This window comes from Acanthaster planci, linkage group LG11 (assembly GCF_054643075.1).
Source record: "Acanthaster planci isolate LZ-2023a linkage group LG11, COTS_SCS, whole genome shotgun sequence".
Lineage (NCBI taxonomy): Eukaryota > Metazoa > Echinodermata > Asteroidea > Valvatida > Acanthasteridae > Acanthaster > Acanthaster planci.
In genome coordinates this window covers 1,574,001-1,590,387 of record NC_141787.1, presented here as the reverse complement: position 1 = coordinate 1,590,387, position 16,387 = coordinate 1,574,001, and the positions used below count along the sequence as shown (strand labels likewise).

General features: G+C 44.1%; 1 protein-coding gene across 3 annotated transcripts in view; it reads right to left on the bottom strand.

The window, feature by feature from the left end:
• ubr4 (ubiquitin protein ligase E3 component n-recognin 4) overlaps positions 1 to 16,387 on the bottom strand; it is a 71,178-nt gene that overhangs the window by 4,439 nt on the left and 50,352 nt on the right. For all 3 annotated transcript variants that reach the window (XM_022228524.2, XM_022228525.2, XM_087143195.1), the window contains exons 80-107: positions 16,127 to 16,249; positions 14,835 to 15,019; positions 14,320 to 14,425; positions 13,637 to 13,819; positions 13,364 to 13,448; positions 13,007 to 13,134; positions 12,489 to 12,621; positions 11,811 to 12,022; positions 11,467 to 11,649; positions 10,885 to 10,966; positions 10,162 to 10,335; positions 9,696 to 9,817; positions 9,278 to 9,431; positions 8,702 to 8,745; positions 8,388 to 8,468; positions 8,050 to 8,137; positions 7,745 to 7,826; positions 7,191 to 7,344; positions 5,193 to 5,506; positions 4,772 to 4,844; positions 4,371 to 4,471; positions 3,898 to 3,997; positions 3,476 to 3,604; positions 2,932 to 3,021; positions 2,445 to 2,567; positions 1,895 to 2,028; positions 1,239 to 1,364; positions 422 to 616 (exon numbers count right to left, since the gene is read on the bottom strand). In XM_022228524.2, the coding sequence (XP_022084216.2) occupies positions 422 to 616; positions 1,239 to 1,364; positions 1,895 to 2,028; positions 2,445 to 2,567; positions 2,932 to 3,021; positions 3,476 to 3,604; positions 3,898 to 3,997; positions 4,371 to 4,471; positions 4,772 to 4,844; positions 5,193 to 5,506; positions 7,191 to 7,344; positions 7,745 to 7,826; positions 8,050 to 8,137; positions 8,388 to 8,468; positions 8,702 to 8,745; positions 9,278 to 9,431; positions 9,696 to 9,817; positions 10,162 to 10,335; positions 10,885 to 10,966; positions 11,467 to 11,649; positions 11,811 to 12,022; positions 12,489 to 12,621; positions 13,007 to 13,134; positions 13,364 to 13,448; positions 13,637 to 13,819; positions 14,320 to 14,425; positions 14,835 to 15,019; positions 16,127 to 16,249 (3,704 nt within the window). The remainder of the gene's footprint in view (positions 1 to 421; positions 617 to 1,238; positions 1,365 to 1,894; positions 2,029 to 2,444; positions 2,568 to 2,931; positions 3,022 to 3,475; positions 3,605 to 3,897; positions 3,998 to 4,370; positions 4,472 to 4,771; positions 4,845 to 5,192; positions 5,507 to 7,190; positions 7,345 to 7,744; positions 7,827 to 8,049; positions 8,138 to 8,387; positions 8,469 to 8,701; positions 8,746 to 9,277; positions 9,432 to 9,695; positions 9,818 to 10,161; positions 10,336 to 10,884; positions 10,967 to 11,466; positions 11,650 to 11,810; positions 12,023 to 12,488; positions 12,622 to 13,006; positions 13,135 to 13,363; positions 13,449 to 13,636; positions 13,820 to 14,319; positions 14,426 to 14,834; positions 15,020 to 16,126; positions 16,250 to 16,387) is intronic.

Sequence of the window (16,387 nt, the reverse complement as noted above, 5' to 3'; positions counted from 1 at the left end):
GGGTCGACAGATTTTGTGCGTTGTGATTAGCCAAGGCGTTGCAAACTCTTGGAGGCGCACTACTGTGAATTGCCCATATTAAATGCTAGAATCCATCAAATAAACAATAATAGGAATCTCGATACATTATAATGCTTTTGACCAATTTTTTAAATTGGCATAAGTGGGATTTGAACCACAGCCCTTTGATACTTTAAAACGATCAGACGGAGACACAAGTAAACAACATAGACTTCATGCAACTGGTAGACAAAATTTCATGCTGAGCAAAAATTCCTGCTCAGCAGATAAACAGCTGGGAACCGGTCACACGCAAAACACGTCAGTTACATTTTGGCCAGTAACCTGTTCCTGCGAAGCAAATCTATTCCCTTCTTAGCAAATTTCCAGCACTCAGCAGGAAAAAAGCTTTGGAACGTACGTGTTGATGACGTAGAGCGCCATGTGCAGCATGTATGGCAACAGGTGGATGTTGCTCTGCCGTCCCCCGCCTCCGCTCTCGTTGCTGAAGGACCGCTCCATGGCAAAGCGCTGCAGCAACAGCTTAATGTCATGGATGGTGGCGTGGTAGTTGGGCTCATGGTGGCCTGTGCACTCCTGCAGATAGATGTTGTGCCTGGGGGGGAAGGGAACCGGGAAGGAGAGGGAGGCCAATTATATATCAGGATTACTAAGGCGTAATGGTAGAAAGCTGGTAGATAGATGCTGTGTGTACAGGTTCTTCACGTGATATAACACGATGGGCAAAGGCATTTCAAGAAGCATACCGTGTCCGTGGAGGTGCATGCATAGTTGAATCTGTGGATTTCTATTGGTAGTTTCATACATGCCAGAATGGGGAGAGACTTTGAAGGCACGAACATTTCTGTGCACATTGAATTCGGACTGTCAAAAATTACGTGACTAAAAATCCTCTTTACTGTGAAAAAGGGGGCAAGTATCAATTACATTCAGGGCAAACAAAGAAAGCGACAGTACATGGTGGAGTTTGCGTCTGAGGGGGACCGAGCACACTAGTAGCTAGTTATGATGTGGATAATTGCAGTAAAGTATCTTGCTTGAGGACACCGGCATTACATAATACCATTCATTTTAATAAAATGGCTCCCGTACTCCACTAATTCCACTCTACATAAATCCAACGTTATGTCTGGGTGACTGTAACCGTGCTACCACAATGCCACGAGGTAAGGAATGTGGGAGGGGCTAACTGACTGAGTGGGCCAAATTCTTCTTACCTTGCCAGGCAGCTAGCGAAGGCCGATTCTGGTACTTGTGGGCCCCACAGTGGTAGCAGCCCATTGCACTTGGTGTTAGCGTTCTGTAACGCAGCGCTCTCCCATTCTTCGCGGCCGCGGGCATGCCTAGGACACGAGACAATGGAAATTCACTGCATTCATATAACTCACTGTGTAGATAATCTGACTCAGCCAATGTAGCCTTGGCCATGACAGAATCGGGTATGTTGTGCTACGACTTCAGTTTTTTGTTACTGGCATGCCACACTGAACAGCCATACCAATAGCCAATAAACATGGCCTATGTCAGTATTAAATACAAAGGCCTGTTAGCCTCAATTGTGACTTTCATGGAGCTGCTAGGCACAGGGAAATATCTGCTAAGCAGATACAGGTTACCAGCCAAAATATAGTCATCCATGCTGCTTGTGACTGGTTCCCAGCTGAATTTTGCTAAGCAATAACATCTGCTCTGCAATATAATCTGTTCAGCAAACTGCATGATAGTGAGCCTCAGAAAGAAAGTAATTTGTTTCCTCTAATGGCTATGATGAAACGCCGGAGTCTTTGGCAGCAGTCCTTAGCCAAAGCCCCAATCTGTCCAAAAAAGTCTCAGCCTCAGACCAAGCCACAGTGACAGTCAGAGAGCGGCTTACCTGACGGCTGCCATGTGACAGTCATAGTGCACTATGTTAAAGTGGGACACAGTGCTGTAGCCTTGCGTCTTGCGTGATTTGGTCTCATACTCCTCCAGAGGGTGGCACTTGGTGAAAGTGTAGATTCCGAGAACCTAAAATGGAAAGAACAGTTGGTAATTTATCAGGACAGACTTTTCGCTGCACTACCCTGATCTGTAGATATGTTTGCCCGCCCACTAGTGCCTAAGCCCTGCCCCTCTCCAGATTGTTCCCCCATGATTACATATTGTGTCAAATTCTTTAATACGCAAGTGACAGTGCTTCAAGTAATGCTAGACTTGCCATATGTCCCGCCCCTACTCCATAAGCCCCTCCCCCGGCCTAACTGACCCTGCCCCTGCTACACTAGTCTCATCCAATTTCACACCAATCAGTTCTCCAGTATTTCCGTCTGTAGTTGTCACTTTTCTGAACTTACATATCTCATCGGGCTACATTCATCCAACCGTGTCTCTTTCTTTACAGGCCTCGCCCACTTCGTTCAAACCCTCCGCCCACGATTTATTACCTTCTGTGGTTGGTACTTGTACCCTTCCCTGCATATACAGCAGGTCAGGCCAGATTCGTCAACCAGCTCCTCCATCTGCTTCAGGACTGAGCGTTCCGCAGTCACTTGGCCCTTCTCATTGGTCTGTTGGAGGCAACAAACGTGACAATGAGACAAAACATCGTCCAAGACCTCTAATCTGTTGGAAAATACTGCTTTAATGACCTAGTAGCATTGAAAACATATGTTCATGTGGATAATGAGAAACAGGAGAGAGGAAATTGCAGTCAAGTGCCCTGCTCAAGGACACAAACGCTATTATCCCTTATTGGATATGGGACAAGAGGTCATGCCTATATTCAATTAAGCTCTGTCAACACAGTGACAACCAGCATCTTCCAAGAGCCATTGATATATACTGCCCTCAAGAGTCTCACCCACAACCTGTGGTAGACTGACATTCCAGACTCCAAACTACAGCCCATCAGACAGGCAGTTCCCTACTCACCGACATGCCGAGTGCCCCTAGCTGCTTCTGTCTCATAGCCATGGCCAGTCGTTTCTTCTCCGCCTTGGTCTGTGCTCGCACCTCATCAATCTGAAGAGTTAAACAAAGGTTGACATTATGAAAAGGTACACAAGGCATTTCATTCACTAGAGATTGTGTGCATAAAACATCACCTCAGCCTGCTGTGATGTGAGTTGGCTTGGCTCAATGATGTACTTCAATACGGAACCTCATTTATTCCATTTAGAATCTTATAAACTCATCAGTTTATGGATGGTTTGGCTGACATAAGAAGATTCTTTCAATTTTTTTCTGAAATGCCTCAAACAGAAAGGTCTCCAGCTAGCCATCTACAGCCCATTTGAGTTTCCCGGAGAGTACCTCAACTCTCCATCCCAATATTTGTCTTCATCTCTTCAATACTCTTAACCCTGTTTACTTGGTTTCCTCAGCAACGAGTTTGACAAACCATGTGAGCGTCTAAAAAAAAAAAAAAAAGACCCACTCCTACTCTCTAATCTCCTCATCAATCTCCTATACTCACCTTCTTGGCCACCTCCGGGTTCAGCTTGATGGACTCCATGAGGTTCTCAGACAGCGACCCGATGCCCTCTTCGCTGGAGATCTGCTCCATGCGATGGATGGCCAGGATACACTCGGCACCAACCAGCAGCTGAACACCAGACAGGAAAGGAAAAACCAGAAAACCAAGTCAAGAAAAATCTGGCCTTCGCTGTTTTTCGACTCGACAGCTCACTTGAACCTCCCTCAGCGGCAGAGTCTAGGTGATGCTAAAATCTTTCCAATAGATGTGACTATGACTTAGAGATACATACTTTCTTGTGGGAAGAAGATTCAGCCACTTCCATAGGCCAAGTATTTTGGACGCAGCTGAGGTTTGAATGGAGGTTAAGAGCTGTTACGCTGTGATGTCACCTCTTCTGGATATCCGTCAAATTGGCTTACCTGTGAGGCAGGGTGGCCCGTGCATAAACCAGTCAGGAGCCTCAGCACGTAGGGAAGCGACGGCTTGGCTAGAAACTCCTTCCATGGAGGGGACTCAAGACTGAAAAAATGGCAACAGGGAAATGTAAGGGGAATGTTAGCTTTGATATGGAACCTCAGTGACTTCTTTCTGTCCTCTTGAATTGAACATTCTAGCCATCAGTACCTTAACCCTGACCAAGTTTAATACAACAAAATCATGAAAAGGTAATTCATACCAAGGGTTAAGGTCACAAAAAAATGATTACATAACAAAAAATTGAGTATATTTGAATCAGTCATGGATACTCAGTGATATGGGATATCTCAAGTATGGCTCTACTACTGTACACAATAACTGCCACTAAAAAAAAAAATTCTGTGATGTCTCACAAGTTCAAAGTCATCTAGCCATCAACTTATTTTTCTTTGAGAAAAAACTAGAGCCACTTTACTTGGATGCCTTGGGCAGGTTGCGGGTGATGTAGCCCACGGCTTTTCCCACAATGCCTTGCTGGATGATCAGATCTTTCAGCGCATTCCCGTTGGAGTTATTCTGCAGAGAGACATCAAATACCATCAGTATTGTTTTTTGATATTATGCTTTGAAGCCAGTCTAATCCTGTACTTTCCTCATCTTCTCCACGCAAAATGAGTGGTAGATTTTAGACACTATATTTAAGTGCTTTCTGATGGATGACTCATCAAACAGAGCGATTTCAAAGTAATTTTTCTCTTAGACTGCAGTTTTGTAAATTATCCCAAAATTACGAAGGAGAAATAGCAAATAATTCTGGGATTGTGACCTAGGGACAGCACCCTTGAGCCAACTTGGTTATTCCAACCAAGGACTCACCTCAATTCCTGCAGCGATGGCACAGAAGCACTCTAAATGGATCTCATCATCCTGGGTGTGATCGCCGTCAAATCTGAGAGGGGAAAAATAGGCCATGGATAATTAATTCCGCAAGACAATTAAAGCTTGATAAGTACATTTGGTCCTTAAAATTCTTCTCTTGTCAGTCTTTGAAAACACAGAAAGTACAGACTCACAATATTTTTGCTTGGTGAAGTACCTCACTAGTGCTTTACAGGTACTTACAAGTGCTTTGTTAGTATTCACAAGTCTTTACAAGTACCTACAAAAGAACCAGTCTCAGTGTTGGCTTTGAGCAATTTATATACACTGTAACAAAGACATTTATCAGTGAGATCTCTTCACAAATATATGTCAAGTGCTAGTGAAGTACTCGACTGCGTGACCCTTTTTCCCTTACTTGTCAAAGTCCAGGTAGGGCTCAAAGTGCAGCACCAGGGTGGTCATCTTCTCCTTGTCCCCGAAGGACAGGAAAGGGATGATCCGCATCAGGCCCTGGAGGACCGAAGAGTGGGAGCGGACGAAGGGGCTGTTGATGCGGTCCAGGAGGGCTACCAGCTGGCTCTTGTCGCAGGCCAGGATGACGGTGGGCTTGCCGTGGTCCAGGGGCTCGTTGTTGGCCTCCTGCAGGATCACCTCCATGATGGAGAGGAGCTGCTCTGTCACAGCCGTGCCCCCGCCCGATCCGGGCTCTTCGTTCTCGGCTAAAAGGACCTACAAACAACAACATGATACCCATCATTTCTTTAGGGTTGTGTGCATAACTGACAAAGTGCTACCAAGCACCTTTTTTCTGTGAGCTTTGTAAAACTAGGCTTTTTGGGCCAAAAGGACACACAAATGATGACAGAATCCTGGCAAATCTCACTTTAAGGCTGCACGTATGTGCATCAATGACACGATGCTTTAAAGCACCATGTTTTTTTCTGAGCTTTCTAAAAGCTTCAGTAAAAATTTTGCAACTTTCAAATTGCAGGTCCAATGTCTCAGGCGAATGATTCTTGGTTGAGACTCAACCCTACAATCTTATTTTAACTACCCCTTGACTCAACGAGTTCTGCTGACTGGCTGGAAATGGTAAAGTAGCAAGACCTACAACGTGACTTGTTTCATGGTACTGTCTCAACACCACTCACAAAGCACCGAGTATATAGACCACTCACAAAGCACCCAGTATATAGACCACTCACAAAGCACCGAGTATATAGACCACTCACAAAGCACCGAGTATATAGACCACTCACAAAGCACCCAGTATATAGACCACTCACAAAGCACCGAGTATATAGACCACTCACAAAGCACCGAATATATAGACCACTCACAAAGCACCCAGTATATAGACCACTCACAAAGCACCGAGTATATAGACCACTCACAAAGCACCGAATATATAGACCACTCACAAAGCACCGAGTATATAGACCACTCACAAAGCACCGAATATATAGACCACTCACAAAGCACCGAGTATATAGACCACTCACAAAGCACCGAGTATATAGACCACTCACAAAGCACCGAGTATATAGACCACTCACAAAGCACCGAATATATAGACCACTCACAAAGCACCGAGTATATAGACCACTCACAAAGCACCCAGTATATAGACCACTCACAAAGCACCGAGTATATAGACCACTCACAAAGCACCCAGTATATAGACCACTCACAAAGCACCGAGTATATAGACCACTCACAAAGCACCCAGTATATAGACCACTCACAAAGCACCGAGTATATAGACCACTCACAAAGCACCCAGTATATAGACCACTCACAAAGCACCGAGTATATAGACCACTCACAAAGCACCCAGTATATAGACCACTCACAAAGCACCGAGTATATAGACCACTCACAAAGCACCGAGTATATAGACCACTCACAAAGCACCCAGTATATAGACCACTCACAAAGCAGCGAGTATATAGACCACTCACAAAGCACCGAGTATATAGACCACTCACAAAGCACCGAGTATATAGACCACTCACAAAGCACCGAGTATATAGACCACTCACAAAGCACCGAGTATATAGACCACTCACAAAGCAGCGAGTATATAGACCACTCACAAAGCACCGAGTATATAGACCACTCACAAAGCACCGAGTATATAGACCACTCACAAAGCACCGAGTATATAGACCACTCACAAAGCACCGAGTATATAGACCACTCACAAAGCACCGAGTATATAGACCATTCAAACCTTCTACAGTGTATTCCTGTTTAAGTTAATTCAAACTTCTGCTTAAGTACTCTTTTATACTATGAAGCCCCACCCCCCAAACAAAATCTGGGAACCTGTTGTAGGTCATACACACTGCATGCTACCAACCTAGGGTTGCTGAACAAAAAACGTCTGTGCTTGGTGGATTTGAATGCTTACCCTGTTTAGGACGGCCAGCATGATGTTGACAGCCTGCATGGCCGGTTCTATCAGTCGCTGCCGGTTGACTTTCACCTTGGTGCAGAAGCACAGTAACTTGAGGAGAACGGCCAAGAGCTGCCGTCCACGGACGAGATCCGTCAAACAGGCAAGCCTGGTTAAAAGAAGTTGGAACACAAACGCCATCAGCCGGATGTGAGAGATCGCTGGTGGCAGGCAAATATTGTGAACATGGCAGGCTTCTGATTACCGATGCAGTTTGTGGATGTTATCGATAAGAGGCATACAACAATTCCTGCAGCATAAGCTGTCTCTCTATGAATGTAGTGGACTCGGGCTTAGCAGAGCAAGCATACTTTGTGGATAGACCACACTTTGTGGATTCAAGAACATCAGACACTTAACACACGTGGACAGAATCAACTAAAACACGAAGAAATGTTATGTGGATATAATAAACTGTGGTGCAAACTTACTTTGTGGATAAAGAAATATACTTTGTGGATGCACAAACACAATTTCTGGATGTAATCAACTTTATTTGCCATACATACCTATGCAGCATGATCTCTAGTCCCTCGCATTCACTCATCACACCCGCCATCTTGTATGTCTCCTCATCATCAGCCTCCTCATCTGAATATTCATGAACATAAGAAATGGACCAATCAAGTCAGCAGATTACCTAATTGAATGTTCAACCATGAAGCAAGAACTTTTTTCCAGTGGGCAGAATCTGAGGTAATTGAAATTGCATAAATTTCTCTAAATGTTGAAATATGATTTGAATTGAACAACATTAAATGCAAAAGCACTTTGCAAAATGCGAATTTGACTCTGATCTTAAATTGAAACCTACCACTGTTGTTGTCCACTGATTCGATGATGTCCTCAGTTGCGTCGCCAAGGAGACCACGCATGCGATAGATGATGCGCATCGGTTCACCCTGAAAATGACAGAAAAAGCTGTCCGCATCAACTGGATTGTCACTGGTCATCAGTGGCGTGAAGTGACATGTCGGTGTCACTGATAATGAGCTGATTAAGAATTTGCATAAGAGGGCAACTTGCAAATAAAAAGCAATATCACATCAGCCACAAGTATCAAGAACACACTTAAACTTGTGGTGCAAATACATTTGGCAAGTCGCCAAGTGATATATCTTATGAGAAATGTGAGATACAAATAGCAATTACCTCGTTCTCAGGGCACCATATCTTCTGGTATATGTACTTGACAGGCAGGTCCAGGCTGATAATCTTGTTGTTGACCAACAGCTGTGCAGTTGATGCAAAAATATCAATTATCAGTACCAATGAAATGAGACACATTGGAAGTTTCACCTTAAGTTTCAGGCACTCTGTTAATTCAAACGAGAATACATACCTGTATACTGTAAATGAGAATTTTGATACATTCTCCAATCACCGTTTCATAAAAGCAATTTTACGACGCACTCTTAAAAAAAATTGGCCAAAAAGGCGAGAAAAAAGTGTTGACATATTTTTACCTCCATGCCTGTGTCATCTTCAAGCAGAGCTATCAACTCACAGTCTGTCAAACAAAGCAGAAGGAAAAATAACTGAGAATTACTTATGCTCGCTGCTTTTTGAGGGAATAAGGAATTCCTCCTATTCACTTTGGTTTTAAACTTCTTTTACTCTTGAGAATTAAACAAACGTAAAATATTCAAGCCCCTTTTTATTGATAAAACTTTTCCTCAATTGTTTTCATGATACCCAATCTTTTGTCACAAGTGTGAAATTTACACTGCCAACTTTAGAGGTCAGTCCAGATCTTTCTTTCTGATGCTTCCATAAAGATATATTTCTTTGTTTCACTATCCATCTTTTTGTAGGTGTTTTGAAGAATTTCTACGTAACTAGCACTGAAAATGTTCAACAAATATTGTCATGCACTGAATTGAAACTCATTTTCTAGACAGGCCGATAGCCTTTGTTATATGGTCACAATTCAGAAATGGGCAGAATTTGGAACAGGGCCACCCATGCTGTCATACTATACTTGAATTGTCTCCCATTTAAGAATGGGTTGCATTCTCAATTGGGCAGGGTCCGCTGCCTACCTCTGCATATCTTGTTCTTGATGTCCCTCATGAGCGGCCCCATGTCCGGCTCGTTGGAGTTGTAGGGGTTCCCCTGCATGCGCCCCTGGAGGAAATCCTCTTGCTGCGGGTCTTTCTCCAAGGTCATGAAGAATACGCCCACGTCGTTCTCCTCCTACAAGCCACAACAACATTCTTAGGTTCGCATCACTTCGTTAAAGGACACATCACACAAGACTTCACACAGATAAACTCTTGGATTTATGGCAGTGAAGTTTGCAATATGTTATTCCATGAGAATAACAATACTAACTCGCACGCAGGGAACTAGATCAAGGTATCACATGTCATTATTATCCCCGCTCACTGGGCCAAAAATATTTCTTAAACCATCTCAGCTCCTTGGCAAGTATAAAGCTTGAAGCTGCCATGGACATACTGGGTATATGATGCTGCACAGTCTCTCGAAGATGAAGACCGGAGTTCGAAGGTCATCCAGTCCGTAGCGTTTTACCGTGTCCACGCAGACAGCCATGAATGCTCTGGTTTCGGACTCGGTGCCTATGAAAGAAAGTACTACAGAATCAACTCACTGGTCCTTGCCAGAGGTGGGCATCTTACGACATGGAGGAACATTCTAGTAAGAAGATATGTTTAAGGATCATCTCAAATTTCTGCATGCGTCTGTTTTCAGTTTCACAGATCGGTTGAACACTGAAATATGTAAGGCAGAGAAGATATCTGCTTAGTAAAAACAGGTCTACAGCTAAAATGCCATACAGTGTAACACCATAAGTGGCTGGTTCCGGGCCGATTCTGCTTAGCGGGCAAATTTGCTAAGCGACATCTCCACCCAACCACCCACCAACCCACCCACCCACCCACCCTACCACCCACCCACCCACCTGTGGTCATGTCCTCTAGCAATTCAAGCAGCATCTGCTGCGTCTCGTCCACCAGCTTGGTCCGCTGCACCACCAGCTTGCGCAGTGCCAGGTAGCCATTGAGGACGGGGCCTAGCAGCTTGCTCTTGTAGTGGCGACGGATGGTGTCCACCTCCAGGAAGCTGGCCAGCAACTCTGACAATTTGACAGAGAAAGAACAAGTACTTGAGTCTACTCAATCAACTTTGTGCTTCCGCTCTGAATTAGGTACACCCCAAAACCTTGCTTTGTATTGCTTTAATGTGATCGAACCTACTGACTTGCCCCTCTAGAGAGTGACCCTTTATGTCCCATCTCCCAAAAAAGGACTCTGGAATACCCATGGAAAAAGCATGTCTTCAACCTTTTCAGGTTCCTTTGCAGTTTGCAAAGCCATTCTATAATATTTAGTGATAATTTTTCAATCAGACTTGCATCAAAGTGCTTGAAATTCAGATTTGACAAATACCATTTGACCCCACATAATGTCTTAGTATTACAATGTAGGCCGAACTTTGTAAAATCGTACCCAACCCTACAAGCAATCAGCCACCACACAAACCCCATAAGCCACAACACATTGTTTATAGTGTAAAGAAAAGCTCAATTCCAGGAAGGTATTTTCGTACCTGTGTCCTCAAGCAAGCTACTTTGATCCAATCTTTTTCTTTTGAGCAGCAAGTTAATTGCATTATTGTAGCTTACCTGTCAGCATCTTCAGAGCGTATCCCTGAGACAGGTCCGAGCTAAGCGTGGTCTCCTCCAGAGACAACAAAATGTCAATCTCCTGCAAAAAAATGGAGAAATAGGTCACTGGATGGCATCTAAGATGTCACCTGTTTGCCAAGTGTGACTTTTTTCAAACAGCAAAGTGATAAAAAAGTTGGGATAAACTACCTAAAAAGCTGCTAGGGTTACCTTGGGTTGCAAGCTCAAAATCTTCCACAGAGGAAATCAAAAGTAAGTCTCCATATTTAACCCTCGTGAGATCAATATTCATCAGCATGTCGAACCAAGTCATATATCAAATCAGAGAGGTGAGTGTGCTTTTATCTAATGCATATAAAATGCTTGAGTGAAACAAATGTATTTAAGACTCATTTTGCCCGATCAGGTCAACCTTTTGACACCAGTTTAAGAAAGTGAATACATGTCCTGCTTATCTCATACAACGTCAAACTCAAAGTCTACATGATCATACAAAATAAGCTTGGCAGTTCCAATGGACAGAAGAACAGACAACCCCCATCTTTCTCTCCCTCTTCAGTCAAACACCGACGAGCTTACCTTAGTGATGAGCACCCCAACGTGGGGGAGCAGGCCCTTGGCAGCCAGGTAGAGCTTCCAGTGAGGGGCCTTGGTCAGGCGCTGGTAGAGCGTCAGGAACTCTGCTGCGCTCTCTCCGCTGGGCCCCACCTCGTCCAGGTAGCTGGTCAAAAGGTCCAGCATCTGCTGTCTACGACTGGACACCTGAAGTGACAAAGAAGGCATAATTAATGAGGGCAGTAGTTTAAGTACTAAATTCTATTTTGAGAGATAGGTATGAGGTCTAACAATTTCAAAAAGTAGAAGATGGCCAAATTTAGCACCAAAGATTTTCATCCCAAAAAATCTTGTTGTGAGCCTCTTACTTGGCAGAGCGACTCCACAATGTTGCAGGCCACCTGTCGGGCGGCCCGAGAGGACGGGGAGAAGAGTACACCCCTGAGCCAGGTGCTGCCCCCACCCAGGTGGAGGTTGTCTGGTGAGCGCTTGAGGCCTTGCTTCCAGCGCCGGGCGTACTTCTCCATCAGGTACTTGCCCCGTGTCTCCTGGTGGCTGGCTTGCTTCTCGCTGCTGTCTTCTGGAATGGCCAAGTAAGTTTAAAGTTGTGATGGCTATTGTATTGCGTCAGGTGATAGGTACTAGGTACTTATGTGAGGTGCTAGCACAAAGGTACTAACACTGGTTAACTAAACAGAGTTCTCATTATGTTCTGATGTTGAGTGCTGACTACAAGGTGCTTCATGTGCAGTGCTTGGGGCATGTTACTTAACTGGCGTGCTCCGTTGGGTGCTGTTGGGTGTCAGGAGCTAGGTTAAGTTTAGTGCAGGCAACAAGAAAATTATTGTTGATGCTAGGAGAATGTACTTGTATCTGAGGTGTTAGAGGCACCTGAAAGTGCTACCACCTAAGTGCTTATTTGGGGCACTAGTGTGAAGGTAAGCATGAGAGGTGCTAACAGAATGTTCAGAAGCTAGCAGATTGGTAAATATGCAAGTTGCTAGCATGTACGTACTTGCATTGGGTGCTAACAGCTGGGTACTTACTTGGAGCGCTAGCGGGTATCCTTTGCTTCCACATGTTGTAATCCACACCCTGTTTGGCTAGCCACTGACGCACATTGATGTACACGTCTTGACCCTCCGGCTTCACGGTACTCAGATGCTCAACGTTTTTATCCTGATCAGCATAAGAGAGATTAAAAATTCACAGTACACACTTCCATTCACAAATACACATAGTCAATGAAAAGCTTCCATTAAAATCTGCTTGAAGCTGTGAGTTGAGTACCAGTGGTTTAATACTCAATTTGGCACTTATGCTCAAACAATCAAACTAACAAACACGGCATTTTATTCATATCAAGGTAAACAGTGATTTGAAAGCATTTTCATTGGTCAAAGTGCGCACAAATTTCAGGCACAGTCAGAGAGGAGAAGGCCCTGATTGGCTGTGAGGCTCTAAATCACGTGACCGCAGCACTGACTGTGAACCAGTCTGAGGCACTACTTGCTGTCTTTGTTGAGAACGGAAAATGTCATGTTTGTTTCTGTCACACACTGACCTTGTTCTTCTTGCTGGCAGGTGCCGGAGGCTTGACGAGGAGATGGAGTATTCTCAGACAAGGCAAGGTCACGTTCTCCATGACAACGGGGCTGTTGGTCTTCACCGCTATCAAGAACAGTTTCATCACTATAGCAACGAAAAAACAAAGAAAGCCCCAAACAAGTTAAATCAAAAACAGAACAATAACATGATGTCTCAGGGAGAGTTTCTGAGAGCATCTGAGAGGTTTTGAAGTGAATATGACTGCACCGATTTACCCCAACGACGTCACGATATTCCGTGCAGTACATGTCATGTTACTTTACATACTTATGGCTACGGCCCTACAAGGGTTGACAGGAATTCAAAGACTTACCACATTTTAGCCGCTTCTCCCAGCAGGGATCATCTTTCTCTACGGAGTGGACCAGGAGGGCCATCTCATTTCTAACGGCACCGGCCTTGAGGAAAAAAAAGGGTAATATAAAACGTTCAACCTAGCTATGCCAGTTGCATTATTCTTGCAAGGCCAGGGACGGGCATATCTTGCATCTGTACTCTGCACCAGTCAGCACTTGCAATTGCATTTCCTTAACATTATGAATCGTTACATCCACAGCAAAAATGGATTCCTGCGACTAGATCCTACCAGGTCTGGGTTAGACTTGTAACTGTTGAGTGCGGCCGTGATGCGGGCCATCAGGATGTCGTTCAAGACGTGGGTCGCATCCGCGTTGTCACGGGTGAGCAATGCCAGCAGCTGACGCACTTCGCTGCGGAAGATGGCCGAGCCACGGCGGAGGTTGTACTCAACTAACTCCTGAATCAAGCCCTAGTGACAAAAGCAACATCAAATGTCTCAAGTTAAAGCCAATTGGCACAACATTTATGCCCACGGTCACCAACACAAACAACTCTACTGTAAGTTTTTAAAAATGACATGAAAACAATATGTACAATATGTATCGTGAAAATCTCTCCGGTGCTGTTCACAATTTTTGTCTGATTTCTGGAAAAAAAATGATACCTACATCCAAAATTCCTCAGTTTTTCATTATCGAGCAAGGACAAAATTTTCTAATTTCTGGTTTCAAAAATGAGAATGCAGGACCTATTAAAATTCAACAATTATCATCGGCTTATAATAAATTATTTATAATTTATTCATTTATAACTCGCATATTCCATACAAGGATGTTCAAGTGTGCTGTACACTTATTAACTATCAAATGGTTGAGCCAAAGGCATGCATACGGGCAAACATAAGGCACGCTTGCCAAGCTTTTAACAGAAAAGTGACAATTTGCACGGAGGTTTCCGCAGCAACAGTACCTGATCAGCAATGATGCGTCTCGTCTCGGCGTGTGAGGCCAGACCCCTCAGCAGGGTCACACAGTGCTCCGTGGCAGCCGCGGCGCAACCATAGCAACGACCCTGACTGTAGACAGAAAATATGAATATTCATTTCATTACCATTCACCGAATATTTATAGTTGGAATCGGGCCGAGCCAGGACTAGATGCCTGACCTCTAGCCAACTGGTCAAGTCATCAACCTCCTGAGATGCTGGATTGGTGACATGGTTAGGCAGGCCCTAGTTCTAATGTTAAAAAGGTGACAGGATTGAATCCTGTCAGTGTTACTTTTACTCCATAAATTGAAAAAATGCTACACTGTGTCCATTTTTTTCCTTCAGTGCAATTCATTCTGGAACCTTTTATAATTGGTATTATTCCTCTCAAGACCTGGAGACAAAACCTTGCACAAAGTAGGACCAGAGAAAGAGCTCCTCGAAGAATATCAAACTCTGTGCTGAGTTTACAATTGTTGAATATGAGCGAACTTACTTCCTCTGGGTGGCCTTGCAGCTGGGCAGGCTGACGGCCATGGTGCTGGGTGACGGCGAGGGGTGGGGGCTGGTCAAGGGAGTGGCCACAGGCGTCATCCCTGAGCTGGGGCTGATGGACTTGAGGGCGGCGTCACGCTGGCGGCGGTCATACTCCACCAGCTCCTTGCGAGACGCTAGCACTTTCTGAAAGATGAGGATGGTTATTCTTAAGTATTTTGGGTGGGCATTAAAGAATATATAGAAGGGTATTAAAAGGTATTCTATTTGGGCATTATAGAATATTTCAGGTAGTTAAATACCACATAGTATATTAGATAGGTATCCCAGAGGATTTTCGTTGGACATACAGGGCTGTTAGATGGGTATCACAGGGCAGTGTTGTAGTCAAGACCAGACACAAGACCATGCACAAGGCCAGACACAAGTAACAGGGTGAACAATGGCTAAGGAATGCTTTTATTGCAGTTCATTTGAATAGCTTGTGGCTTGAATTCAGACTGGAGGTCTTGTGTTGGTCTTGTGAAGGTCTTAAGTGGTCTCGACTACAACATTGTTACAGAGTAATGCAGATGGCTATTGGCAGAATATATCGGATGGTATAACAGAGTATTGTTGAAGGGTATTTGCAGAATAAACTGGATGGTATCACAGAGTATTGTTGAAGGGTATTTGCAGAATATACTGGATGGTATCACAGAGTATTGTAGAAGGGTATTTGCAGAATATACTGGATGGTATCACAGAGTATTGTAGAAAGGTATTTGCAGAATATACTGGATGGTATCACAGAGTATTGTCTAAGGGTATTTGTAGAATATACAGGATGGTATCACAGAGTATTGTAGAAGGGTATTTGCAGAATATACTGGATGGTATCACAGAGTATTGTAGAAGGGTATTTGCAGAATATACTGGATGGTATCACAGAGTATTGTTGAAGGGTATTTGTAGAATATACTGGATAGTATCACAGAGTATTGTAGAAGGGTATTTGCAGAATATACTGGATGGTATCACAGAGTATTGTAGAAGGGTATTTGCAGAATATACAGGATGGTATCACAGAATATTTTAGTTGGGCATCACTGGGTTAATTGGTTAGATATTTACAGAGTTCTTTAGTCGTAGAGTAAGTCAGATGAGTTTAACAGAATACACTTGAGGGCACTGCAGGGTATTTTAAAATATCAGTGATTTGGGAATGATCAGTTCCATAAACGATTATCTCCACAAAATCTGCACTTTTAAATTTGTGGTGCAGTGACCAAGCGTTGCAGTAGTCACACCTACCTGGATGATCTTGCTGAGTTCGTCAAACGTACCCTTGCAGTCTCCGCAGTAGCGTTGGGCCAATTGCTGGATGGTCTTGTTGACGCTGGCACTACTGCTGCTGGCTGCACCACCCACGCCGTCCTGAGACAAACCAGTAGAAAAAAGAGGGGTTTTTTTTGCTCGTCTTGAGGAACTGGCTCGATTGGTTGAGAACTGTCGCGTGACCACAGGCAGCAACTGTGCTGGTCTGGAGGGGTTTCCAAACACTCGGCTCTGTCT